This window comes from Festucalex cinctus, chromosome 11 (genome assembly GCF_051991245.1).
Source record: "Festucalex cinctus isolate MCC-2025b chromosome 11, RoL_Fcin_1.0, whole genome shotgun sequence".
Classification (NCBI taxonomy): domain Eukaryota; kingdom Metazoa; phylum Chordata; class Actinopteri; order Syngnathiformes; family Syngnathidae; genus Festucalex; species Festucalex cinctus.
This window is the reverse complement of record NC_135421.1, coordinates 16599841-16627581: the sequence shown is the minus strand read 5'-3', so window position 1 is coordinate 16627581 and position 27741 is coordinate 16599841. Positions and strand designations below refer to the sequence as shown.

Genomic DNA, 27741 nt, shown 5'->3' with positions numbered 1-27741 from the left:
ATCGGACTGGGTTAGAGTTACTGCTGTGCCTTGATTAGCGTGCCGGCCAAATCTTCATATTTTTTGACAAACGGGACCACTGTATCCAGTAATCAATAATTCTACTGGATCGCTATATGTTCCTCCTAAATTCTCCTTTCCATTCATTTTCAGTCAAAACGATGACCTTGCATTCTCACTTGATTCTCGCTTTGCACTTTTAATGATGACTATTTTTCTTCTGCACAGATAACAGATGCTTCTTATAATAAATCACAGTTGGTTGGAACTTGTAGTTTACAATCCAATCCAAAAGTATTGAAACACGGGCCATTTCATTTTAGCCATAGACTGAAGACAGTTGGTTTTGACATAGAAAAATGTGCATTTGACAAGAGATAAACATTTCAGCTTTCATTTCCAGCTATTGTATTTACATTTTGATCTGACACACAAATTAGCAGATAGAAGGTTTTGTTTGAACACACTCAATTTTGATGCGAGCAAAAATATGGTGATTGAGAACTCTGTTTCATTGCCAAGTTGTGTCTTATTTTTTGTGTGTGTTTCTGTAAAGCGTTTTGTGACAGCTAAGGCTGTTTGAAAGCGCTATATAAATAAAGGTGACTTGACTTATTACATCGATGAGTGAAACAGTAAACAGCGCTGAAAGTCTACGCTCACATTCAGATTTGGATTACAGTTTGAGGGGTAACCAACTTGAAGTGTCGAAAGATGGTTGTAGTTGCAAGTGGGCGGGAGGCAAGTTGTCACAGTCTCCTGTTTGCAGAAGATGAGCAAAGAAAACAAAGGAGTAGATTGGGGGGGAAAAGTGGAAGGTTATAGACTGGGCTATGGTCATTTTCCAGACTTAAACTCAGTCGAGCTTGCATTTTGTGTACCAAAGGGAAGACTTGACGGGTGGAAAATGTGTTCCATTACTTTTGTTCACCTAAAGAATTGGTCTTTCAGTATAAAAAAAAAATGCTTCTCAATGAATAAACGGTATACCAGAAGCAGAAATAAAAGATGAAAATTTGATGACTAATATTAGTCATCTAACATGAATACAAAGTGTATTGTGTTGTTCTGAGACGGAGTGTCATCTTTTGTGCCTATGTTCTTTACAGCAATTTGTGCTGTTTTGTTTTTCACTGTTGTTGAAAAAGAAATACCCCTGTTTATATAATCCCACCTACTGTGGAGCGGGACCCCACGAGAGCTGCCCGGGTGCCAATGACTCAGCGATTCTTTCTATTTTAAGGTCCACCAGTCACTGAATTCCCTCTCAGCATGAACAAATCAGAACAAAACATGTGATTTTAATGCTGCTATTTAAAAACATTTAACAAAACACTTTTTTTTTTTTAGCTTAACCCTGAGGTTCACACAGACTTATTAGATCCTGACTGAACACAGATATGTTATCATGGGTTTTTGTGACATTTGCAGTCATTCTCATGTCATGTTAATGCATTTTAGAATCGGACAGCAGCGAGGACGAAGGAGACCAATTTGAGACCAATGAAAATAGTGTGGATGGTGAGGACCATGCAGTGCATACAGGTATCCAACTTGTCTCTAATTTTACACTTTCTCGATTTGCATGACACACATATGAGAGTCTCTTCAAATCAAATCAACAAATCAATTCTGATATGTATGTAGTGATGGACAAGTATGCAGAAGATGAAAGCAGAACATGTGAAGATCTTGCTAAAGCAAGGCAAGAGAGACTTTTTTTTCATTGTACTAAAAGTTCATTTTTGAAGAGATTTTCAATTATTTGAGCTGCAGTCCAAAATCTGCTCATGACATCTCAACTCCTGTATTTTAGGAAACAGTCAAATGATTCTCCAAGAGGTTCTCCACCTGACGTTCTCCCACCCCCATCCCCAAGACTCGTCAAACGTCCCTCCACCTCTCCAATGCCAAATCGCTCTGGTTCAACAACACCTATCAGCTTGCGGAAGAAAGTTGCTTCGCCAGCAGAATACCAAGACACAGTGCCCGCAGAGTTTGAAGAAAAGGTTAAAACACCAAAATCTCAAAATAACACACAAGATTCAAGACCACAAACTCCACTGAGCGAGTACTCCCGGAAAGAGTTTCCTCCTAGACCATCCCCAAAGCTTACCAGGGCAAGTTCAAAAGTTTTTGAGAAGGTCCGTGACTTGGAAGAGAGAAGGCGAAGCCTGGAGTTTCCCGAAGGCTCCATCTCAGGGAGATCCTGGGCAGGGTTCCATCGAGCAGGATCCGTCGACTCGGATGACGGAGGTAGCCGGTTGGGGATTTCCAGAGAAAGTTCCAGGGAAGATCTCAGGGAGGCCCTCAAAGAAGACGCGGCCGAACGTCGATCAATGTTTAAACAGAGGGCTGCGTCGCTGGAGGAGAAACCTCGCTATTCTCAAAAAGTACAGGACATTGAGAACAAGTTCACGGAGGAGCTGCAGCGCATCAAGAAGCTTGTTGGGAAACCCCATTTGAAGAAATCCTTTTCAACAGAACAGCTCACTTCGAAGGCGAGACAGCGCCAGCCTTTCAGGAAAATTGAACCTATTCCCCTGCAGGTCCTTCAAAGACTCCAAGAAAGGGAACGATCTCAGTGGGCAAAAGAGCAAAAAGGAATCAATCCGGGACAACAAACGCCAGAGCAGCGGCATTCCCAAATCCAAAACAGCACAAGTACCGCTACCACAGATATAAAAGACACCACAGAGTCAATGCAACTATCGGACTTGCCTGGAGTACGATCACTTCGAGACTTTAGCCGAATCAGCCCAGTTACTGAAATAATCCAGAGATCATCATCGCCAGCGTTATTCCATCAACAAATGGAGGACTCGACGAGTTCGACTGTTTTGGAAATGACTGCACAGAAACTTGAAAAGAGACCCCCAAGTCCGCTTGTACAAAGGCTTTCAAGGAGCCAAGAATCTCCGCATAGCCCTGAAATGCCAACGCAACGTAATGAGCTGTCTGGGAGAACGACGCCGATCGAAGTAGCATTGACAAAAGTCGAAAATAGGCCTGAAAGTCCGCTAGTACAAATATGTGCCATCACTACTCCAGACACCACAAATCAAATACCCCCAAAGCCCGCTAGGATGAAACAAGTCGATTCAGTGATGGAAAAAATGGAGGTTGATCTCCCAAAACAAGCCCCAAATTTAAACATCCCTACAATTGTTGTGGAAGGTGAAAATCTTCCCATGGAGACAAATGAACCACAGAAGGCCAAAGGACAACATCATAAGACCAAAGTCAAGCATCGACGCCCACGACCAATGTCTCCTGAAATGGGTTTGATACTTTTTCTTCATTTTACATTCTGCATGTTGCATTGAAAGGTGCTACTCAAATTTTGTTTACCTTCTGTGATACTCCAGATTCTTCAGACGATTCGTACGTGTCTGCTGAAGAGGACCCGATGGAAGCGCCCGTGTTTGAGGTTCCTCTTCAAGACACGCTCTCCAAATGTGGCTCAGATGTGCTACTCAAATGTAATATTTCCGGCACTCCTATTCCTGAAGGTATCACATGCTACTTTGGCGTAAACTTCTCCAAATTTCACTTACACACCTCACACCTGGTTTACCTCCTATCTTCCGCACTCTAAACATTCAGCTAAAGTCTCACAAATCTTTTTTTTCTGCTTGCCACAGCTGGTGTAGTACCCCATGGGTCCATCCTGTGGCCCCTCCTTTTCATTATTTCTATTCTTACGCTTGGCTATATCTTCCACAAACATAACATTAACGTTTACTGTTATGCGGATGACATCCAGCTCTGCCTCTCTTCCAAACCTTGTTCAGAACCCCCCCTCCCCCGCTTTGTCCTCTTGTCTAATGCCCTCAAATCGAACAGTTCCAAAGCTGAGGTCCTAATAGTTGGCACCCCATCCACTCTCTCCAAACTGGACAATTAGATAAGCTGTGAGAAATTCAGAAGCGCTCGCTCAGAGACATATTTCCAGAAACAGACAGATAACAAAAGATTTGCTTGTTTAATTTCACACTTGATTTGGTGGGCAGGCTCTCTATTTCCATACAAACAAATAAAAAGACTATTTTCCATTGAGGAATGCACATGAAGAAATCTAGCAAGTTTAATAATGTCTTATGTAATTGTGTTGAAGTGACCTGGACAAAAGACAACATGGAGATCACCAGCCTTTCGAATTTCGCCATCAAAGTGGAAGGCGAACGACACAGTCTACTCATAAAATCGGCCCAAATGTGCGACGGTGGAACCTACAGTGTAACAGCTGTGAACCAGGAGGGCAAAGTGACCAGCAACGCTACTCTCACAATTAAAGCAGGTGTGTTCTATTAAAAAATTAAGCATCGATAGTTTTAGTGACTTCTTGAGGGCCATCAAAGCTTACTTAATCAGACATCATTTTTGGTTAACGACCGTGCATTGAAAACAATGTGTCTCTTCAGTAACGAGACAACTGATGATATTAAGATACATTTCTTCTCCCTTCTCCTGCTCCTGTTCTTTTCCTTTGCTCAGCCAGTTGTATGTGCAATATATTCCAGCTCAACAAGCACACTTATAGTTACCATAGCAACAAAGAGCAAAACTGAACCTATAAATTGCTCACTGGGGCTCAGTTGCTTGTCTCAGTGAAAATCTGTTATTGTTTGGATTTGACATTTAACAATCGAGTTAATGTCAAGGGTTTCTCCAAATAATTGGAATGTGGTCTATATAAAACAAGAAAACACATCAAAGGCTTTACCGCTCATCAGATTTCATGAACTACGTGAATGTGCAATTTAGCAGAACCCATTCAAGAGCCTAAGGGTGTCCTGGGGGTTCCAATGGACATCAGCAGCCCCATCACATCAGATGAGGAGTATCTCAGTCCCTTGGAGGAAGCCATGGATTTTAGTTTGCAACAACCGAGGAGGACACTCGACGCCAAATTTAAGAAACCGCCTGCATTCCTGGTGAGAGCTGAATAGAAACATCAGCAGTTTTACATTCTGGAGTACTGTGGGTTCTGTATTGATCACATGCGACCATTTTGTTTCATATGAAGCATTGGAATTGGCCCATTGTGTTTGTTGCCATTCATCGTGATTCCTTGATGAACCAAACTAAGCTGCATTCCGAGTTCTATTTTTTTCCCTATTTTAAACAGGTAACAATGACTGATCAAGCCGTTGTTGAAGGACAGGAAGTCACCATGTTTGTACGAATAAGTGGTCAACCAAAACCTTTGCTGTATTGGTAGGTGTCGTCAACTATGGCCACGGTAGTTAACAGAACTCGAGTTGATAATTGATTTCTATCAAATTTGATCATTTTGTTTTATTCTTACAGGTTGAGAGACAGAGTTACGGTAAAAAGTGGCCCGCGCCACATTGTGAGGGAGACTGAGAACGGCACTTTTGAAATGACCATCAAGTCGGCCCTGAGGTCAGACGCAGGGATTTACACCTGCAAGATCATCAACGAGTTTGGAACAAAACAGTGTGAAGGGAAGCTGGACGTCAAAGGTAAGAATACAAAAAAAGACCAATACCACTCACTGCTCCTGTCATGTCCTATTTGCTACTCGTCATCCCTCATACGGTGTAGAATTGCCTTTCCAGATTGGCACTCCCACCAAATACTTCTTCTGTCCTGTCCTCTGCTATTCATTTTGTTACTCGCCATATCCCGTCCTCACAGGGTGTAGCACCGTCTTACTGAGTTGTTGCTCTCTCACCACTACCACCACACACTGGTAGCACTGCTTGGGTCACTGCTGTTGTCCTATCTCGTCCTGTCAGGGGGACACTGCTCATGTTTCCTGTCCTGGTTGCCAATTGTCCTCACTGCCTAGTCCAGAAGACATTGTTTTTATGCTGCTGTTGGTTTGTATTTGCTTTGTTCTACTCAAAAGACTTAAAGAGAACTCTATTTTTATTTACGCCCAGTACCACAAGTCGAGCCCAGCTTGGCTGTCATCCGGCCAGTGAAAGACATCACAGCGAACGCGGGCGAGACGGTACTGTTTGAGTGCCATGTCATCGGGCCGCAAGACACAGACGTGGACTGGCTGTCCGATGGGAAACTGATTCAGCCTGCGTTGCTCAACTGCAAAATGCATTTTGATGGAAGGAAATGTCGCCTGCTGCTTAATTCAGTACACGAGGATGACAGCGGGACATACACGTGCAAGCTGAGCACAGCTAAAGGTATGTGTATTAAAAGGTGACATACAATATACGATGTGCATTTTTTTTTCCACAATTTGAAACAGTTCCATAGTCTTCATAACATTTCCATGGTATATGTTCGTCAAGAATTATCGGACAATTGTCGCACCCTAGTTTGTCTTATCCTGCATGTATCAGCAGATATTTCTCAGTAATGATGACGTCCTCATTGTAAAAGGAAATTTTGAATGATATTTTTTTATATATTTCAGAGGAAGTTACATCATGTGGGAAACTGCGAGTGATTCCCTCAATTGAACCGCTCTTTACTCGCAAACTGGACGTTTTGGAAGTCATCGAGGGCCGCAACGCTCGATTTGACTGCAAAGTCAGTGGGACCCCGCCACCAAATGTCATCTGGACTCATTTTGGTGGGTTCATTAAAAATATCTTCAAACATCCCATCGGCATCGCGGTCTGTTTTTTTTAGATTCTAAAAGGCTGATGTTTCCCAACCAAAGTGCATAATTTACACCAAATTAGTAAAATCTCTCGGCACCCCAGCAAACAATAATGCCACAAACAGTACTTTGGTAATTTCAGACCACTAAGTGAAATTGGACAATGCTGATGTCTCATGGCACACTAATGTGTTTGGTAATCTGTGGTATAACCGAATGCTGTTTCTCAGCAGATCACCCGCTCACCGAGAGTGAGGATGTTCGCATTCTTCGTGAGAACGGTCGTCACTCCCTCATCATCTCTCACGTGACCAACGATGATGAAGGTTTTTATACTGTGACGGCCACCAACAGTCATGGCGAGGCCGAATGTTCTGCTGAACTCTATATACAAGAGCCACGGCCAGCCATCTCCTCACAGATGTATGATCATAATCAAAACCTTTCTTGCATGTTGTGGTATTAGCTTCATTCATGAACTTGGATATAATATTCATTTTTCACGCAGGGCTAAACTGGAGAAAATGCCATCCATACCAGAGGAGCCCGAGAGCCCTGAAAATGAAGTAGAGCGTTTCACAATGCCTGACTTCATCAAGCCCCTTTATGATCTGGATGTCATTGAGGGGAAGGAAGCAGTTCTCAAATGTAAAGTGGCTGGACTGCCTTATCCCACCATTTCCTGGTTCCACAACGGCAAAAGAATCGAAAGCACGGACGACAGAAGGATGACACAATGTAAGTGTTTAGCCAAAAAACTCAAGACTCAATGAAAGGATTCTGCCAGACATCAGGGTTGGACATTCTTATCCTTGCACGACTATTGTAAATTCTTTTCAGTTCGGGATGTCCACAGTTTGGTCATACGCTCAGTGTGTCACGCGCACGGTGGGGTCTACAAGAGCGTCATCTCCAACAAAATTGGCAAGGCCACTTGCTACGCTCATCTCTATGTCACAGGTAATTCAACTTTTTAAGGATGCCATATGTCAGAGATTCTCAAACCTTTTGGGTTCAGGGACCCCTGTTTTTGTTTTGGCCTGGCAGTTCCCTAAGTATGCACTTTTTAAAAATGAGACAACAAAATAAGCTCTAGTTTGACTCAACGGTCAGAGATGCATAATGTCAATTTAATTTGATGATATTTATTTCCATGTTTAAAAAAAAATCCTCTTCAGATATCCTCCCTGACCCACCTGACGGGTCTCCAGTGATAGAGTCGATCACTGGTAAAGTGATAACCCTTAACTGGAAGAAGCCAAGGAGACTGGACCCATCCATTGGTACTAAATAACTTTTTGTCACATGGAAAGAACATCACACTTGATAAGAACTCTTGTTGTGCCATTCCGGTCTACATTTGAGTTGTTGTATCCACATAGAACCCAACTCCTTGATGTACGCCATCCAGCAACAAGCCCTTGGCTCTATCCAATGGACAATTATCGCATCTGGCCTGAAGGAGACCACTTACACCATCAGCACACTGTCCAAAGGTGTGCGCTATTTGTTCAGGGTTTTGACCATCACCTCCAAGGCCTTTAGCAAGCCCTCACCTGCCACAGAGCCAGTGCACCTGCTAGACCGAGGTATAGCTTTTGTCCCGTCAAAGCATCTGGTCTTATTGTGACAGTTGCACTCTGGGTTCAAGGTCCCTATCTTCAAGAAGCTCCGGTGATTATTGATAAACCAGAAATTGTACATGTGATGGAAAACCAGTCGGTAACCATCACCATCACCATCAATCATGTCAATGCTGCCGCCATCTGGAAAAGGTATTGTCACTCGTTCAAGTCATGATCTGTGTAAATTCTCAGTGACAGTTCTTGAACCTATGGTACAACACCGATTGTGGTCTCTAATGTAAATGACATCCACAGGAGGGGAGTGATATTGGACAACAAACGGGGCGTGTACGAAATGACAATGCCAGATGATGACCAGCACACACTGACGCTGACGAAAGTGAAGAGCGCCGATATTGGAGAGTTGATGTTTGTGGCTTCCAACAGGCATGGGAGCGACAGTTGTACATTCAGCGTGGAAATTGCAGGTAGGCGGCTTGGTAGCCTTGAAGAGACTTCGCATCAAGTAGTTGTGGTCATTACCACAACTACTTGATGCTAAAAACCAGGAGCTGGCTACAGCTCACATCTGTTTAGACCTGAGTTTTGGGTTTGACTACTGTTGGCTAATTTCATAAGTACCGTGCCTTTCTCCCAGAGTCATCTAGGATAGGTTCCAGCTTACCCACAACCCTAATGTAGAAAAGAGCCCACATGTTTCCCAACTTGCTGGAGGTCTGCACTCGTACCAAGTGCCTATGTAGCATTTTCCTAATGTCAGTCTGTCCACAGCTCCTCCAACATTTGAGACTATAATGGAGGACATTGACGTGTGCTCTGGGGAGTCCCCTCGCTTTGCTGTGGTTGTGGAGGGCCGGCCAATTCCTGACATCCTCTGGTTCAAGGTTTGTAGCTTTCAGTCTCAAGTCAGTCTAAAACAGAACTGATCAAAATATTGTTTTTATGTATTTGTTTCAGGGTGATATATTACTCTCGGAGGGCAGCCATTTCACATTTGTTTACGATGATAATGAATGCTCCCTGGTGGTCCTCAATGCTTGCCCGGAGGACTCAGGAGTGTACACCTGTACTGCGAGGAACTTGGCAGGCTCCGTGTCCTGCAAAGCCGAACTCACCGTTCATGAAGGTGACCTATTTATACTCTCTCAAGCATTTATTCAAGCCTGAAAATGATACACTCATTGAGCTAATAATCTATTATAGCTTTAAGCAAAGAGGAGCCGATGGAAGACGAGGCGACCATTTTGAGAAAAATGCGACGACTGACCGACCATTATGACGTTCACAAGGAAATTAGAAGGTCAGGCATAATCTATAATCATATGTCACATACAGGCAAGTCATAAGTATGGATCAAACCTTGAGGCATTTTCACACGGCACTTATAGGTCGCTTGCACATGTCGTCACTTCCGCCTCGGATTTCTCGTAGTCGCCATGCTGGGTGGCCTCCATTTACGTAGCGATTCGGTCTAACACGTATCTATCACGTTTGTTTTCTGCGTTTAAAATGGTACATTGTTGCTGCATCGTTGGCTGTTCGAACAAAGCCAAGGGGGAAAATGGTCGGTCTTTTTTCCGAATTCCGAAAATAATTAGGAACCAGGGCCTGGAGACAGAGGAGTGCGGACTCCGGAGGGAAGTCGTTACTTTGGGCTCGTGTGTGCAGCGATCACTTTGTGAGCGGTAAGCTTGTTTACCTTTATTTAATGCATGAACATTAATAACGTTTCGACCGCCCATATATGGGCAAGTTGCTTATGTTTTGGATTCATGAGCAAGCAAGTTCGGTAGTACAAGCTGGCTAGCGGACGTTAGCCGAAAGCTAACATCGAACATTTTCACCCAAGTAGTGCCAGTGCAAAGTGTTTACTGCTGAAATTGGATTGATTAGTCTTGGGCTTTTAATGCCGATAACATGTTTTTTTGTGGCAAAATGTAAACTTGGAAAAAAAAGAGACAGAAGGGGCTGATGCAAGAAAACAGACCCCCGGTAGCCTACACATCATGCTAAAGAACTTATTCACGGCCACCCTACTGCGGTAAAATAACCAGTCTTTCCATATTTTATTTGTTTATATATTTGTTTATTTTAACAGGTCGCCCTGCGCCCGTTTTTCTGTCCAATCATCCCGACTGGGCTCCAACATTAAAGTTGGGTCCCAAGTTACAACATCTATGTCTCAGCCCAGTCGGTGCCAAGATATGAACGTGCACAGGAGAGACAAGCAAAGAAAAGACGACTCGAAGTGGCAGAGATTGTTGCAGTTATGCAGCCAGATGGCTCCAGTAACCTGTACCCTCAAGTACTGCTGACATCATTGACTCTGGTATGCCACTCAGAATTCATTACATGATATATTGTATGCATGAGTGAATGTATGTGTTTATGTTTGTGTGTGTACACGCACCTTATATTTTAGAGACATTTGGAAGTGTTTATAGAAATAAGTATTTGCCTGTAGCAATGTTCATACATTAAAAAATGCAACAAAATGTGTAAATTTCTTTTACACTGACAAAAAAACTATACTACTTTACTATATTAAACCTATTACTGGGACCGTTTTTTTTTGTGATTTTTTTTTTGTGATTTTTTTTCTTTATTTTTTTCTTTAGGGATCTCATGCCACACCGACTTGATTGCCAATGACATGATAGAAAAGAAGGCGAGCATCAAAGCATTGGAGGAGGACAACATGCGACTTTTTGTTTGGCGCTAATAAAGGCAGCGTTTATACAAATTCTATTGTTGGGTTTGTTTACAAAGCTATACATAATACAAATGACAGGATTTGACTCAATGTGCAATATGGTCCCTCTTAAAGTAATGGCATAAATCTCTATTATTTCTAAAAGCACAAAAAATGAAGTGAATAATGATTAGATGTAGTAATTTCAGGGTTAAAAATTGAACTGTTAATTAATGTAGTTTATTTTAGCACAGGTGCCTACCATCCTGAGATGACGGTATGATGTAATGTTGATGGGGTACGCAATGACTTTCATTATGCTATGTACAGAGGAAAAAGTTGCTCTCTTTTAAATTTGTTTAATGTAAGACAAGTACCAGTACTGTGTTACAGTTTTCCCAATAATCCTTGTTTCACACTTGTCACAAAACCACTGTCCTTTTGGCAGTCTAGATTGGCACACTTCAAGTGATATCATTTGATTTTACAATCTGCTGCAGCACAAAAAACTACTTTATTCCGCATCTTTGAAGTACATGAGCAAGTGGTAGGTGACAGCGGCTGAGCAGGAACACTGGAAGTCCACTGCTGATCTAGTAAATGCTCTCCCGAGCAGTTCAGGTAAGGAGGGGATTTTGGGAAAAAAAAACTCTGGCTTTTCCAACTGGCCAAAACGAGCGATCTGGGTGGACTCGCTCAATCACACTTTGTCCACACCACAAAGTCGCAGAAGTCCGTCCAGTTAAACTCATCTGTGCCTGAATCTGAAAATATTACAAACATTGTAATGAAAATATGAAACATAGAATTAAATAAGAAACTACAAAAAGTAAAGCCATACATACCTGGTAATACTATTGGTGTTGTCGTGACAAGTGATGGGAATTATTGCCATCTGGCACCAGACAGAAATTGGGTGTTGTGACAGCCTCCTTAACCGTGAGATCATAAGAAAAGCTGTCAGTATGCTCAGTAGTTACCATGAACACGTTTTATTGTACTGGAAACTGAAACTAAAAATACGTCCTCTGAGAGTGGTTAACCTTAACCATTTAGAATAAGTTGATTAAGTAACATGTAACTAGTGAAAGGGTAGCATTAAATTTAATTAAGCCACGGGGAGGCTGTGCATAGTTACTTTTTATTCTTATACGCTCTGCCATATTTGCCTGTTATAAAATTGTTAGAAAAACCACATCAGGTAAAGCCAGCTGTGCATGTAAACACAATGATAACAGGAAGCCTGAGAACAAATCAACATTTTTGTGTGCAGAATTACCAACACCATGTGGTTTACTTACGTGCAACAGCAACCGTTTCTTCTGATGCGATGTTAAAGTTTACACTCTGTATCCACCCGCTTACAAAATAATTGTAAGCCTCCAGGGATTTGTTGGCGTGTTATGGAGCATGTTGTCAACACGAGGTAGGGAAAGATGTCCAGAGATGTCACATTTGGCCAGCAAGCTTTCTCCGTCAAAAAAAAAAATCACCCTTGGTCAGGACGTAATTAGGATCAATCCCGCCACACAGAGACACCTTCTGCCTGTATCGTTGTTTTTGATCTTCCGGTAAATCGTGAAAATACTGCGAAAATTACATCAGGTTGATAAGCTCTACCGTGTAACTCGCGAGTGTACCTTGTGAACCGGCGGACACCCAATATGGCGCCCGAAGGAAAAACTCCCATGATGCATTACGATGTGCAAGCGACCTATTGATTTAAGTTAAACTGTTTTCCAGCTTCTTAATGTTTCTACTGAACTAACTCAAAGTCAATTGTTATTCCCTTCAGAGGTGCATTTTCCTATGTGAAACGCGTGAGCCAGAAAGTGGACAAAATGGAGTACGCCGCCAAGTTCATCTCCACACGAGCCAAGAAGAAGACATCAGCTCTGCGAGAGATGAGCTTGCTCTCCAAGATGGACCATGAGCGAGTTGTCTTGTTCCACGATGCCTTTGAGAAAAAGAACGCAGTCATCATCATCACTGAATTGTATCCTCATTATGCCTGCTTGGAAATGCTTCGTAGATTGAGGGGATGCTACGAGATGAACAGCTGATATTAACATTTTAACTTTGCACCTGACCTCATTGCTATCGCCAATTGCATTTTAAGATTATTTACCTGAATCCACATGTAAAGATGCCACGAGGAGATTCTTGACAGATTCACACGGAAATCTACACTCATGGAGTCTGATGTAAGTTTGATGTAATGTTTTATGACCAGACAGAAAATTATTAACAAGTTACAGTTAACGTCTTCATTGTACGCTAGGTACGGTCATGTATTAGACAGTTGCTGGATGGAGTTGATTATCTTCATCATCTTAACATCATACACCTGGATATCAAGGTAAACTATTTCTACAAGTTCCAACTATGCACTATAAAAAAGGGATGGTTGGATGGATTGATAAGGACATTTTGTAAAGAATGATTTACTCTCTTCTACTGCAATAGAAAGATGTTTTTGAATTTTATTTATTTATTTATTTATTTAAGCCTGACAACATCCTCATGGCGGACGCACACAGCGATCAGCTCCGAATCTGTGACTTCGGCAATGCGGTGGAAATCACGCCCGAAGAGGCTCAGTACTGCAAATACGGCACACCAGAATTTGTTGCGCCAGAAATTGTGAACCAGACCCCTGTGTCAAAGGCAACTGATATCTGGTATCTACGTTTGCAATATGAAGTGTGTTCCACTTTTTCTGCAAACATTTCAGGCTCATACTTGTCTTCCTGTTCCTTAGGTCAGTCGGAGTTATTGCATACCTGTGGTGAGTTATTTGATTTATAAGACATAAAGAATAAACCTGTTCAGAAATGTAAATGTGATTTGTGTCATCAGTCTGACAGGAGTTTCTCCATTTGCTGGTGAAAATGACCGCAGCTCCGTGCTGAACATTAGGAACTACAATGTGGCCTTTGAGGAAACCATGTTTGCTAATCTTTCTAGAGAAGCTAAAGGTTTCATCATTAAACTGCTTGTAGCTGACAGACTGTGAGTGACCCCTTTTTGAAATCCTTAGGTATCATAGTCTTTGCAGAAATTATTTTTTTTATTTATATATTTTTTCTATTAGGAGACCTGATACTCAAGAATGTCTTAGACATTCCTGGTTCAAGGTACACCATGCCAAATTGTCTTTGAAACTTTATTCATTGTGCATAACAGCATTCAGCTCTGATTTCTTTTTAAATGGCCTTAAGAAAATCTACTTTTCTTCTTACAGACTCTCAGTAAAGGGTCAGTTATAAATACAGAGGCACTGAAGAAGTTTGTATCTCGCAGAAAATGGCAGGTAATGAAGATTTTTTATTTTTTTTATTTCCTAGTCTAGCATATATTAAGAAAATGTAACAATTTGTTTGTTCTTTTTTTTAAAGCGGTCAATTATCAGCTACAAATCTAAAATGGTCATGAGGTCCATTCCTGAGTTGATGAATGACTCCTCAAGTCACACATCAATCGCAGTTCCCAGGCACCTTAAAGACACTTCACCTTTGCCTTCCTCATCATCTGATTCCGATGAAGACATTGATGAACTTCCTTTCATTCCAATGCCACTCAACATGGAATTTTCTGGATCAAGGATGTCACTGAATGACATCCAGACCAATGAGCAAGATTCAGCGAAACAGAACGGAACGTGTACACAGTCGGTGTCCTCTCTCCAAGAGACAGCAGAACACGAAGTTGAAATGAACAAAGAAAACCTTGAATTGACGGCTAAAAGTCGGCAGCATGAAAGAAAAATAAAATATAATGATATGGGTTCCTCAGATGAAGAACTACTTGCAGAGCTGCCTCAGAAAGCTCTAAAACGAAAGCCTCTACAAAGGGGTTCCAGCATGGAGTCAGACAAACCTGAGAGCGTGCGACGAAAAGGAGAATTAAGGCGTGGAGGTTCAGCCGACAGTGCTTTGCTACTTCGAATCACGCCAGAAGAAGGAGTTTCAGAAGGAAACCAAGAGGGTGGTAGAAAAGTCCTCAAGAAAGCCGCTTCGATGGAACTACCAAAGCGGAGCACCAGTCCAGGAACTGCCAAAATGAGCCAAGAAGATTACGCTCTAAAGCTAGAACTGATGAGGCAAAGATTGCTTCGTGGAGGTTCTGTGGACAAAAAGATGAGTGGACTCCGAGGTCCTCTATTAGAAACATTAGGAATGGATGATGGAAAAAGTGCAATCTCTTCAGACCGCTACTCTCGCAACACCCGCCTGGGACCCCCTTCATTGATGAGAGCAGCATCCAGTGACTCACCCAGGGATGACATTTCTACACCCAAAGTACTGAGCAAAAGTGCTTCCTTCAGTCAAGGTGATTCAGAACCTATAGCGTTACACAGACGTTCAGGAGCGCCACTCGAGATTCCTTTGGCACAGGTGGAAGAGCGACGACTCAAGGAAGCTATATCCATGTCAGCTCTCACCGAGCAAATCAAGCTCGACTCCCGCCCGGTAACTCCTCGGGAGCCTTCACCAAAACCACCAACACCAGAATATGTCCTGCAGGACAGTCCCATTAAAACTGAAAGCAAGGAATCATTAAAGGAGAAAGACACATCTGATGAAACTATCAGTGAAAAGAAAGACGCGGCGGTTACAGACAGTAATTTTGATGAGAGGTCAAGCACAAGCGGCTTCTCTGAGAAGGACCTGAGCATATCAGAGGAAGTACTGAATGAATCAGAGGTTGTGGACCACATTGTTCCTTCACTATCTGTCGCTGTCCAAAGCTCTGAAATTGAGGAAATTGTGGAGAAAGAAGTACAGACAAAAAAAGTGAAAGATGATGATGGAAGAAGAGAAATTATGTATGAAGGAAATGCAACCGAAGAACATTTACAAGAGAAAGAAATAGCACCTGATCAATCAGAGATTATTACTGTAAGCACAGTTACCATAAGACCAACACAAGAATACTCTGACCCCACAAGACAAGTTCCGCCTTATTCAACACCCTCACCCCCTGCACAGGTTCTTCTTCCCGATGGAAGGACTTCAGCATATGCCAGCATTATGCAAACAATCATGGTTCCTTCCATTCAACCTCTCAGTGGCATACCTCTCGAGCTGTCCACCCCTGTTGATGTCCTCAATACCTCATCAGCTCCTGCATCAACTGATGTGTTTATAACTACATCATCACCACCCAAAACACACATTGTGTCAACTACCGAGCATCCGGCCGTGTACGCTCGAGTAGCCTCACCTGAAACCATAGTGAAAGACCCGAGTCCGCCAAAGACGACTACACATTCCTCTCCGCCATTCGTAGGAGTGGACCTCGAAGATATTTCCTCTGAAGAGATTTTTGAGGCCCGCTTCAAAAAACGTGATTCTTCCCTGACAAGAACTTTGAAATTTTTGTCCCGATCAAAGAATGAGGACAAATCACCTATAACGTCTTCAGATTCAACAGAATCAGGTGAAGTAATATACAGGCCGGGTCCAATAGGTGCCCCCCTAGAATTGGCACAGAGGAAACTCGAGGAGAAGTCCAAATCGGTCCAGGATCTTCGTGAAGCTCAAAAGGACCAAGGTTTTATGAGGAGGCTTTCCCTGCGGTTGAAGAGAACTCCTTCAACGGAACGCAAACAGGAAGTGATCAAAGAAGAAGAAGAGTCAGTGCCTTCAAGACGTAGGTTGTCTTGGACACTCGGAAGAAGAGGATCACAAGATAAGAAGGAGGTGGAGATGATGCGAATGGATGGTGGCGCTGATAACTCTGTTCAAAAACAGGAAAAAGAGCCTAAAACGTCCAATGACTCTCCAGTCTTGACGATGCGTAGGAAGATCGAATCAACAGTGGCCGGTATCTCAACCAGAATTCGCAGCTACTCTGAAGAAAGAAAAGTCTTGGAAGAGAAGGAGCCTAAGAAGACGCCGATTCTTTCCATGCTTCGTCGGGCAACATCAGAAAACCGTGGAATAAAAGTTCCCAGTGTTCCTCAGAACCAGCTGGCATCTCAGGCCAGTAATGGGGCCTCATCTGAGTCACTGGACTCCATGTCCAGCTTGAAGTCAGACATGTCAAAGGGTATGATTGATGCATCTTCATTATAAAGTGAAGGGGGTTCTTGGTTTAGGAGAACCAAGGACCCCCTGCACAAAATCTTGTTTTATTGTTAATGCGGGAATATAAACTCCGGTTCTTGGATAGGTGTCGAAGGGGAGCGAAGATCTCGTTGGGATCGATGGGGTTTGAGCCGGGGCAGACGATCCAAGGCTGTGTCACAACCGGATATACCCACGGCCATCTCCAAAGAAACCAGTTCCCAGCCAACGCGCCAGTACTCCAGACTGGTATCCGGTATGGCCACAATACTTTACGATCATTACACACGCAGTGTTTCTCCATTTGGATTGTATGTGTGAAATTCTTGTCTCAGATTTTCCTCCAGTGTTCCACATTAAGCTCAGAGATCACGTCCTGCTTGAGGGGGATCCAGTGACACTCAGTTGCCTGCCTGCAGGAAGCCCGCACCCACACATCACCTGGATGAAAGGTACGACCCAACTATGAATACTCTCTTGTTGCCAGGTGGGAAGTAAAGGCAAATAAATGACACTGGAAACTCAAAGCATAATTAAAACCATCAATCTATAATATACAGTTGTTGTATTCATGACTTCGATGGATGTATTTTCCTTCAGATAAGAAACCTTTGCAGATAGACGCAAGGATGAACATGATAGCCTGTCCTGATGGCAGGCAGCTTCTGATGATCATGCAGACCACCAAAAAGGACGCAGGGGTTTACGAATGTGTTGCGACAAGCCCCCTGGCCTCTGTTTCCAGCTCTTGCACAATTTCCCTTGCGCGTAAGATTTTTTTTTTTATGAGTGCGCTGCAGCAACTTGTTAGCACTACAAAGTTAATAGTTGATAGTTTGGTGCACAGTTTGTGTCAGGTTTGGAGGGGAGATGATCAACTTTATTGGTTTGACATTGTTTATGTGTAAAGGTCTACCCAATCGACCCGGAACACCCGAAATCCCTCAGAAGTACAACAACACAGCATTGGTGCTGTGGAGACCGTCTGACACCATCGCACCTTGCACATACTCTCTGGAGAGGAAGACTGAAGGTTAGTACAAGATTGGTTTGAGTGAGTTTGTTTCAATCTGTGTTCATCTACAGCCCAAATAAATAAATAAATAAATAAATAAATAAATAAGAGACGTTCAAAAGCATTTCCTTAATATTAAAGACTCATTTCTTTTAGATCAACAAGAACATGTGAAATGGTCACTAAAGCAGACATTGTTCAAACATGATCTCACAAATAAAGTTGCTATGGAAACACAACATAAAAAGAGAGTTGCATAAGTAGATGTGAGGGACAGGGTATTGACAGTTCCAAGATGTAAGGCTCTGATATGTGATATTAATAATATCCAGCCAAATATATTGTAATTATGTGCATAACAGTGTTAGGAATGAAGCTTATAGTGATGATTATTTCTATTAGTCTTATCACGTACAACCCAAGCACACATAACTCACATCAATAAAAACGAGAGTGTAATAATCTTTGACGGCAAAAATGGATTCATTTATCTTTCTTTTGTCCCACAGGAGAGACCAACTGGTTGATGGTCGCCACAGGGGTGGCAGACTGTTACTACAATGCAGTTGATTTACCAGTAGGGGGCACTTTCAGATTTAGGGTGGCTTGTGTCAACAAGGCTGGCCAAGGCCCATACAGCAACCTTTCTGAACTTGTGCGACTGGTTGCTTCAGGTATTTGCAAAACATATTCAGTACTAGAGGTGTGCAAAATTTCCGATTCTTAGATTATTCACGATTCGGCCGTGGAACAATCGAGAACGATTCACAAACGTCCAAATTCCGATTATATAAATATGCCAAGGGAAGCGAAACGAGCGAAAAGTACGCGGAACTGAAACGCAGTAGCGCGCGCGGTCTTCGGGACGCTTTTTGGGACGGACCGAGAGTACACATCCACAACTCACGCCTCGAGATTCAAAACAACAACAAGCATGGCTGAGCTGACCAACCCACCTCTTCGTGAGATCAGACCTGCTCCGAAAAGGCAAACAACTTCAGGCGGAAGTATCAGCGAGCTGGCTGCAGTGCGTCGGTTAGCGTTCTACAGGGCGCCGCGCAGTGATACGAACGAACGAACAGAAAAGTAGTGGCTGGCGGTAATCGCGTCTGACTTTATTCAGAAAAGAGTATTGTGGTGGAAATGTATCACGCTTTTGAAAACAAAAAGTTTTTAGAAGAAAAACACTTTATTTCCGAGACCCCAGCCAGCTTGCTGGACTATTTCTTTTTTATTTTCTTCTCGTCCAACGTCGAACCAGAACGCGTGTCACCGAACGCTGTCAGAAAGAAGTCAGTGCTGATCGCACACACGGGAGGTGAGGATCAAATTGAGATTCATGTTAAAAAAGCCGAACGATCCCATTAATGTTTACACGTTCATGTTTACACAAGTTAAAAAGCAGAAAAGCACTTGAGGGTTTTTTTTTTTTTTGTACCTCTGAGAAACTTTAATGTTTACATGTTCATCTTTACACAACTTAAAAAGCAGGAGCGCACTTTTTTTTTTTTAGGCATTTGTATTGAAGTAGTAGTTCACATTGTCTTTCATTTATACCTCAATGCACTTTTGAGTGGATAAAAATAATATATTTTTGCTCAATGCTATGTTTTATTCTGTTGAAGACTGAATATACTTAAAAGCTGTTGTTACAGAATGAGGACTTGAGTATTTTATTTACTGTTTTGAACTGTTAACTTGATACTGAAATAGTAGTTTATGTAGGCCTGAGAGGACTTTTGTACTATTTTTGTAACTAATGTACGAAACATTAAAAGCACCAAAATACATAGTTTTTTTTTCTGCTGCCTGGGGGGGAAATCAATAATCGTTTTATAATCGAATCGTAGCCTCTGAATCGTAATCGCAATCGAATCGTGAGGTGCCCCAAGATTCCCACCTCTATTCAGTACGTTGAGAATTTAAGTTTGCATTGAGGTTCCGTACATGATTATATAACCTATTATTTTTCTACTTGTTTATAAACAGCCCCATTTTTGATTTGACATTCTTTCATTTATTCCCTCATTCTTCTTCTTAGAACCAGAGTCCAGTGCACCAGTAGTGGTCAAGACCGGCCCGGCCTCAGGTCCTTCAGGCCCTGTGTTGAAGATGTCATCCATGAAAATCCCACCAATGAAACTGTTGCCAAGTAAAGCCGCGGTGCAGACAGCCGCCCCAACGCAGACGTCCGCCCCGACGCAGATTCCCACTCAAACCCAGACGCCCACCACAACACAGACAATCGCCCCAATGCAGACACCTGCCCTGACGCAGATACCTGCCCTTAGGCAGACACCCACCCCGACGCAGACGCCTATTCTGAAGCAGACACCCGCCCCGACGCAGACACCTGTCCTGAAGCAGACACCCGCCCCGACGCAGACACCTGCCCTTAGGCAGACACCCACCCCGACGCAGACGCCTATTCTGAAGCAGACACCCGCCCCGACGCAGGCACCTGTCCTGAAGCAGACACCCGCCCCGACGCAGACACCTGTCCTGAAGCAGACACCCGCCCCGACGCAGAGACCTGTCCTGAAGCAGACACCCACCCCTCCTGCCCCTCAACCATCAGCAAAATCTCCATTACCGAAACCCGTCCAGCCGACAGTGCAAGTTGAAATGAAGCAGATACCATCCGTCATCACGGTCCCTTCTGAACCAGCACCGTCTCAAACCAACACGACAACCACATCAGTCAAAACAAAGTCCACGCTCAGCATCAATGTAGGCAAACCTAAAGCCAAGCCAACAGCTCCTCCTGCCGTCCCACCCAAACCCCAGACCCCCGTAAAGGTGATCGTTAACAACAAGGCTCCCTCTTCTGTAGCCCCACCCGCCCCCGTCATCGGCAAACCCATCTCCTCGGTGCCGATGTATGCGCCAACCGCCACTGCTCGTGTTACACCTTCTCAATCCACCGTCACACCAACAATCACCACGCCCTCCGTCTCTGCTGTTAAAGTCTCCGCCCCTGTGGTGGTGTTGCAAAGCTTGACGCCAGCGCTGCAGGGTGGGGACAGTCGAGGGACCCCGTCGGGGCAGGTCACCCCATCGGGACGGACCACCCCTACGGGACGGGTAACACCCTCTGGAAGAAGGACACCCTTGGGCAAGGCTGGAGAGGGATATCTGCGCCAGGGAGTTCCTCAGAAACCGTATACCTTCATGGATGAGAAAGCCAGGTACGAACAAGTTCTTGTGTGTTGTGAAGTTTAGAGTCTTCACAAAACAATCTTTGAAAGTTTGAAGAAGATTGGTGGAAAATTGTCACTTATTGCACTGCGATCATGCTTCATGATACAGGGGTCGCTTCGGCGTGCTCCGAGAGTGCCGTGAGAACGCCACCGGAAACCTGTTCATGGCCAAGATCGTCCCATACGAGGCTGAGACCAAGCAAGCGGTGCTGCAGGAGTACGACATCCTCAAGTCGCTTCACCACGACAGGATCATGGCGCTGCACGAGGCGTACGTCACGCCACGATACCTGGTGCTTATCTCAGAGTACTGCAGCGGCAACGAAGTGCTCCGAAGCCTCGTAGACAGGTGACAACCCTATGACTGTGCTCGACTGCAACTAAAATATTAAATAAATAAAGGCCAGACTTCTCAAATCTAGGTCCAGAAAGAGAAAACCCTTCCACAGTTTGGCTTTAGCCGCAGGTGGTTCTACTCAACCGGCAGGTAAGCAAACACCCGAGGTGTTCCTGGGAGTTCATTTACATGTCGGTTGAGTACGAGAGCTCGTTTACTTGCCGGTTGGGTAGAAAAACCCGTGACGAAAGACAGTGTGGCACGGTTTTTACATTCTGAACCTGGATTTCACACCGCTTCTTATGATTATTCTTCAGATTATTCAGAAGTCTTGAACACAAATGTATCTTATTTTGAGGATTTGCCATGAAAAAGGGGCGACTCGTAGCTTGAACTACTATCTCTTTTAATAACTGTCATATGTTCTCTCTTGAGGTTCCGTTACTCAGAGGATGACGTGGTGAGCTACATCGTGCAGACCCTCCAGGGCTTGGACTACCTCCACACCAGAAGAATTCTCCACCTGGACATCAAGCCCGAGAACATCATGGTCACGCTCATGAACGTAGTCAAGATCATCGATTTTGGCAGTGCCCAGAACTTCAACCCGCTTTTTCTCAAGCAGTTTAGCCCACCCGTTGGAACGCTGGAGTGCATGTGTAAGACTGCGTCCGGCAGAGATTTCATCAGATTGAAGCGAAACCGCTGATTCGATCATTGTAAATTATCAGTCACGTCCACATCAGCCGTACTTCCCTTAAAGTGTGAAGATTTTCCAAGCCTTTTGGTCTTCAATCCCAAATGTTTGCTTTTGGGCTGTTTCCTGTCATCTACCCTCATAGTACTTCCTTAAAAGAACTTTTTTTTTTTTCGATAATAATTGAGACTGGACACTATGTCCTATAGCACACTGGTTGGGAATCCCTGATTTTCTTGGGGGGGGGGGGATGACTGCCGAAGTCACTAGCAATACAAACTAGCAAAGGGAATACCACATTTTCATATCCTACAGTTGTATTGGTCCATTTATTGTATTTTATTCACGTAGAGTGGCAAGAATACCACATTCCAAGTAAACTATATGAAGCGCTTATTGCAAATGAACTACACTTCATGAGATGTCATTTTTACGCAAATAATGAAATCTCATTTTCCTTTCCTCTCCCCGCAGCTCCAGAGATGTTGAAAGGGGATGTGGTGGGCCCCCCAGCTGACATCTGGAGCGTGGGTGTGATCACTTTCATTATGTAAGGATTGCATTCACACAGCTTCCAGCCAACACTCTTTGAAAATTGTCGACCGTGTTTTTTTGTTCAACAAAGGCGGCTTAATTATGTGAAACAAGCTTCTTTTAGTGATTCCCCTTTAATTAGGCTTACCGGGGAAACTAATGATCAAACATGCCTGGCATTAACATCAGTCAGGATCTCTGTCAGAGAGAAATCCGAAGATCTGTTGTCATTTGTGATTGATTGTTCAGGTTGAGTGGCAGGTCGCCTTTCATGGAAAATGATCCCCAGCAAACTGAGATGAAGATCCATGCTGCCAAGTTTGATCTCTCCAAACTCTACCAAAACGTGTCCCAAAGTGCCTCACTGTTCCTCAAAAAGATCCTCTGTAGCTACCCTTGGTAAGTTGAACCAGAGAAGTATTATTCAATTTAAAAGCAACAGTCCCCAACCATTGAGCCTTGGACCGCTACGGGACCGCTCAAAGAGACTGAACAAAGTATACGTTATTGATCATAAGATTCTGAAAGAAGTTTTATTTGGAAATTCGTCTGCAGCCGTCTGTCAAACTGCTCGTCTCAGTAAATCTAGCAAATATGAGTAAAAACATTTCCATGCTTCAATTTCCAACATATGTGTTGGTGTCAGTAATGTTGGAAACCAAAACGAAATTACCGGTACAGAGTAGACTATACTGAGTATCATGACCAGGAGAACCAAACATCCTCTTTGCCCGGACATGTCCATTTTTTTTACATCCTGTCCTGAGTGGGGGATTTAAAAATTAATGAAAATGTCCGGTTTTCATTGCGGGACAAATGCTCCGTATTGTTACTGGTAGACCGCGGACTGCTCCCAAATTAATCGCAGGGGGTGTAGGTCATAAGTCACAATTTGGTCAATTTCATATTTTTTTTCCAAAAGTCTACACTTTTGGTCAGTCCACACTAGTGTGTGTCATTTGCACCAATTTTTGATTAATGTAAAGTGTGGACAATGGCTTGTTCTCTTTGATGATATAATGTTAATAGTTGAGCAAATGTGCCGTTTTTTGGGGGGGTCTGCTGAACAGTAATGATTTTGGAGGTACAAGGCTTTGGCCTGGTGCCAATGATATTTAAAAAGTATTTTCTTTCTTTTTTTTAACAAAAAAGTAGGCCAGTTGTTCAAAACTGTTGGGGAACACTGCTTCAAAGGCTAGCGTGGACATAATCCAATTTTTATCTACCTCAACAGGGCCCGGCCTTCCATCAAGGACTGCTTCAATAATTCTTGGCTTCAAGACGCCTACCTGATGCGTCTTCGTCGGCAGACTCTCACCTTTACGAGCACCCGTCTCAAGGAATACTTGACCGAGCAGCAGCACAGACGAGAGGCGGTGGCGACTCAGCATAAAGTTCTCCTTCGATCCTACCAGAGCTCGCCGCAAACCCCGACCAGTCCCGTCGCACCGGCTCTGCCGACTTCTCCTGTTCCCCAATAAAAGTAGGCTTCTTCTGAACGGGAGACGTTGAAACTGCAGAAGAAGAACATGAGGAAAATCCAGTGTTGGACGTTGAGCTGCTCGCTCAAGTCGAGCCTTCAAGTCCGAGTTGTTGAACTTGGTCGGCAAAAGGACATAAAATGCCAAGCAACACAAACGCCTGAATCCTTATTTTCCTTTTTCATTTTGTTAGCTACTTTCAAATATCACAGGACGTTACCTCAGTGTTTGTAACTTTGAATGTACTTGTTTTGGTTATATACTATTCTAACACCTGAAATGAGCTCATGCAATTTACCTGCTGTAAACATTGCTTTATTTTAAGGGTTAGTAAAGTGATACAGAGATAGCAAAACCTTCATCCCTTTATTAAAAGCCTTGAATTTGTGCTACCACTAACCAGGAAGAGAAACGTTGGCACAGTTTACTTAAGTCTGGTTTTCAAAATGTGCACTGAGTGAGGATAGATGAGGCATTTGTGTGTGTACCACAAGGGCTACGTTGACTCTCAAAGTAAGGCTAGAAATGTGTATTTGAATCTCAGGAGATGTATTTATTTTGAAAATATGTCATTCGAAAATAGCTACAGTTTGCTCTGGGTAATATTCCGTACAGTAGCGGGAGTAGAGAAAAAAAAAAAAAGACACCTTAGTGGCTTCCATCTCACATTTTGCTCGTTCTTGATGATCGTAGACCAGATCAAGTTTTCACTAATGTTCCGGAAAAAAAAAATGTGGGTCGAGGCCAAGACTCAGTGATTCAAGAAATACATTTCTTATGCCAAGTTCATGAAACTGTGTTATGGAGTGCAAATTTGTCTAATTTAAAAATTTACAGACAAAAAACAATATTTTTTTTTTTTTTTTTTTTTTTTACTGAATTGTTGTCCAACTTCGGCCTTCCTGTATGAGGTTGGGCTTCGTCCCACATTTCACAAACTTGCATTTTCTTTCACTGAAGACGCTAAATTACCCATGTATATGTGAATGTCAGTCTGAATGGTTGTTTGTCTGTATGTACCCTGCGATTGACTGTCGACAAGTCCAGGGTGTACGTCACTTCTCTCTTAGCCTATTGAGATCAAGCTCTAGAAAAACGAATGGATGGACGGCATCATTTTGTAAGACTGTCGGTTCTTCTCTTATCGGTTCTACAAAACTGTAATGCATTTGCGAGGTTAATCTTGCCCCATGTTTTGCAGTCATTTTTCAAGTTCCGGTGTGGACAAGAACCACCAGAGGAATGTTTTTAATCTAACAAAATAGCAAGAGAATGGAATTTTGAGTTGCTCTCTTTACGCCTTTGAAATGTAATGATTGAAGTATATAGTGTAAAATCCGACAGCAGGGTTTTCTTGAAATACGATGATACACATTTTGTATGAAATGCTCTTCTCTATTTTGTGAACAGCGCATTGCGGTGCCTCATGATGGATGTTAGACTCAGAGAAAGAGAGTTATTTAATCAAATGAACCGTTTGCTACAATGACTTTTATGAATGTGACTTCTCTGTGTTTGTGGTTTACGTTTGTTTGTTTATTTATTTATTGCGTGACTGTTTCAGTTCCTGCTTTTTTCTGACTTGTTTTGGCATGGAAAAGGGCATGATAGAAGGCTATGCAATAAAGAAATTGTGACAAATAAGATTACGATTTGGGCATATTAAAAAAAGTGACTGCAGGAAAATGTTAATGTTAAACGTTCTCCTGCTTACTTGAGGGTGACCAAATTTTCCAAATTAAAAACGGGTACACTAGAATTACCATGAAAATCAAACGTACAAACAATTCTCACCAGGAAATGGTTGCGTTATTGCTTGCGCTAATGCTAAATGCTATTTGGTTGACAGTTTAACAGAGCTAAAGAAGTCCATCTACTCACCATTATCCAACCTTTTTTTTCCTTTTCTTTTTTTCTTCTCAGTCTCAGTAGCTATTGGAAGCTAGTTGTGCTGTTTACCTCGCGCCGGTCAAGCATTTTAACATTGAAAATATGCCGGCAAGGGTGCTCAGTTTGCGTTTGGTCTGACTGGCAACTACGCCATTAGGCTAGTAGCACTTCATTTCCCATGATTCTTAGACACAGAAGCAGGAAGTACCAGTATGCCGAAAACACGTCTGCTTGTGATTAGATGTACAATAAATAAATAAATAAATAAATAAATAAATAAATAAATAGTGATTAGATGTAAAAAAATAAAATAAATAAATAATAATAATAATAATAATAGTAATAATACCTGCAATCCGCGAAGTAGTTAGCTTTATGTTTTACATTTATTATAAATGTTTTAAGGCTCTAAAACCCTTCATGACACAGTTTATACACTTTTCTCATTGAGGCATTTACATTTTCTCACATTTCTCTCTTGTTTAAACATTCTCAATGTTCAAATTGCACTAAAAAACAAATCCGCAATACAGCGACGCTGCGAAAAGTGCGTTATAGCGAGGGAACAACGTAGTTGGATTACACTTTTTCATCATTAGTGTGCAGTGTGCAATTAGTGATACACATTGGGGACACAACATGAAATACAATTTTCCAAATATCAACCCCACAAAAAATGCTGGAATCATTAACAATAACATTAGATACTCAAAGGATTCTCGGGAGTATTTTCTGTGTATTTTATATATATATTTGCAAAGGACACAAAATGACTGAAGGTGTTCAGGCCTATACTCCTGAAAGTTTTATCAACGGCTCAGTCGTCTCTCAATTCAGTTTGCTCATCTATGAAAAAGTGAATTAAAGCATTTGAATGCCTTGAATGTCCAAAAACTTGATGAACCTGCAGATACGTTTGATGATGACTGATCGGCACAAGCCCAACATAACAAAGCTCAGGACCGGAACTGACACACTTCCATTGTTCTTTTGTTTATTCATCACAAACAGACGTGTCATACTTGTAAGTATGGATGACATTTGTTCATTCTCTTTACTTTCCCAGATCTCCAAAGGAGTTGCGTGACAAAGGCCCCCCTCATTAAGACCATACAGGAACTCGTAAAGGTGATATGAACATTTCATCCAGTCATTTGTGTATGCGGAGGCCCACCACAAGGTGGCAGTGGCACTATGTCTCACTTTACAAACGCAGCCTTGAATCTCAGGTCCCAAATGCAGATTGCAGAACATGGCTGCCACCCTTGGACGGGACCGAGAGATCAGGAATGGAAGTGATGCCTTTAGTTTCACATTTCAAGCCATTTAGCTCAGCGAGCATGTGTTCTCAAAAAAATGCATGTCGTTTTTTGTTTTGTTTTTTTAAGCACACTGTCTAAAAATGCACCAATGTTCTCCAGATATTATTACTTTCCTTTTTGGACTCTTCCAACAATTCCCGGACATGCCACAAAATGGCGTCCGTTCCACAGAAAACTGACTGTTACATTGCACTCAACTTCAATTCCAAGGCGGATTGATGGGCAAAGCATCTGGCTTTGAACCGAGTCCAGTTTGGCCGAGATGACCCGGCCCATTCCTTGGCCGCTGAAGGGGTGCGAAGCAGGTTGTCAGATTGTAAC

At 42.8% G+C, this 27741-nt stretch overlaps 1 protein-coding gene and 2 long non-coding RNA genes across 7 annotated transcripts in view; 2 read left to right on the top strand and 1 right to left on the bottom strand.

Moving 5' to 3' along the window:
- spegb (striated muscle enriched protein kinase b) overlaps positions 1-25833 on the top strand; it is a 37673-nt gene extending 11840 nt beyond the window's left edge. For 2 of the 5 annotated variants that reach the window (XM_077536691.1, XM_077536690.1), the window contains exons 2-41: positions 1462-1545; positions 1648-1705; positions 1817-3282; positions 3369-3512; positions 4118-4300; positions 4771-4937; positions 5132-5220; positions 5314-5489; positions 5913-6173; positions 6407-6565; positions 6829-7018; positions 7104-7333; positions 7436-7555; positions 7774-7878; positions 7978-8184; positions 8247-8370; positions 8476-8648; positions 8953-9065; positions 9139-9307; positions 9385-9481; positions 12669-12869; positions 13020-13077; positions 13155-13232; positions 13382-13554; positions 13635-13661; positions 13733-13885; positions 13968-14010; positions 14118-14186; positions 14272-16927; positions 17051-17200; positions 17280-17396; positions 17545-17712; positions 17855-17977; positions 18469-18633; positions 20001-21147; positions 21269-21508; positions 21932-22155; positions 22668-22743; positions 22977-23126; positions 23962-25833. In XM_077536691.1, the coding sequence (XP_077392817.1) occupies positions 1462-1545; positions 1648-1705; positions 1817-3282; positions 3369-3512; positions 4118-4300; positions 4771-4937; positions 5132-5220; positions 5314-5489; positions 5913-6173; positions 6407-6565; positions 6829-7018; positions 7104-7333; positions 7436-7555; positions 7774-7878; positions 7978-8184; positions 8247-8370; positions 8476-8648; positions 8953-9065; positions 9139-9307; positions 9385-9481; positions 12669-12869; positions 13020-13077; positions 13155-13232; positions 13382-13554; positions 13635-13661; positions 13733-13885; positions 13968-14010; positions 14118-14186; positions 14272-16927; positions 17051-17200; positions 17280-17396; positions 17545-17712; positions 17855-17977; positions 18469-18633; positions 20001-21147; positions 21269-21508; positions 21932-22155; positions 22668-22743; positions 22977-23126; positions 23962-24208 (10580 nt within the window). In that variant the 3' untranslated portion in view covers positions 24209-25833. Of the gene's footprint in view, positions 1-1461; positions 1546-1647; positions 1706-1816; positions 3283-3368; positions 3513-4117; positions 4301-4767; positions 4938-5131; positions 5221-5313; positions 5490-5912; positions 6174-6406; positions 6566-6825; positions 7019-7103; positions 7334-7435; positions 7556-7773; positions 7879-7977; positions 8185-8246; positions 8371-8475; positions 8649-8952; positions 9066-9138; positions 9308-9384; positions 9482-12668; positions 12870-13019; positions 13078-13154; positions 13233-13381; positions 13555-13634; positions 13662-13732; positions 13886-13967; positions 14011-14117; positions 14187-14271; positions 16928-17050; positions 17201-17279; positions 17397-17544; positions 17713-17854; positions 17978-18468; positions 18634-20000; positions 21148-21268; positions 21509-21931; positions 22156-22667; positions 22744-22976; positions 23127-23961 lie in introns of all 5 variants that reach the window. The other 3 variants (XM_077536689.1, XM_077536688.1, XM_077536687.1) reach the window with 3 other exon arrangements.
- On the top strand, positions 9606-11753 carry LOC144030415 (uncharacterized). Its single transcript, XR_013287253.1, has 3 exons — positions 9606-9866; positions 10280-10510; positions 10800-11753. It is a non-coding gene; the product is annotated as an uncharacterized LOC144030415 (long non-coding RNA).
- On the bottom strand, positions 20788-26244 carry LOC144030416 (uncharacterized). Its single transcript, XR_013287254.1, has 3 exons — positions 26090-26244; positions 24046-24241; positions 20788-22019 (listed from the first exon to the last, which is right to left on the bottom strand). It is a non-coding gene; the product is annotated as an uncharacterized LOC144030416 (long non-coding RNA).
- Between the last annotated feature and the right edge of the window lie 1497 nt (positions 26245-27741).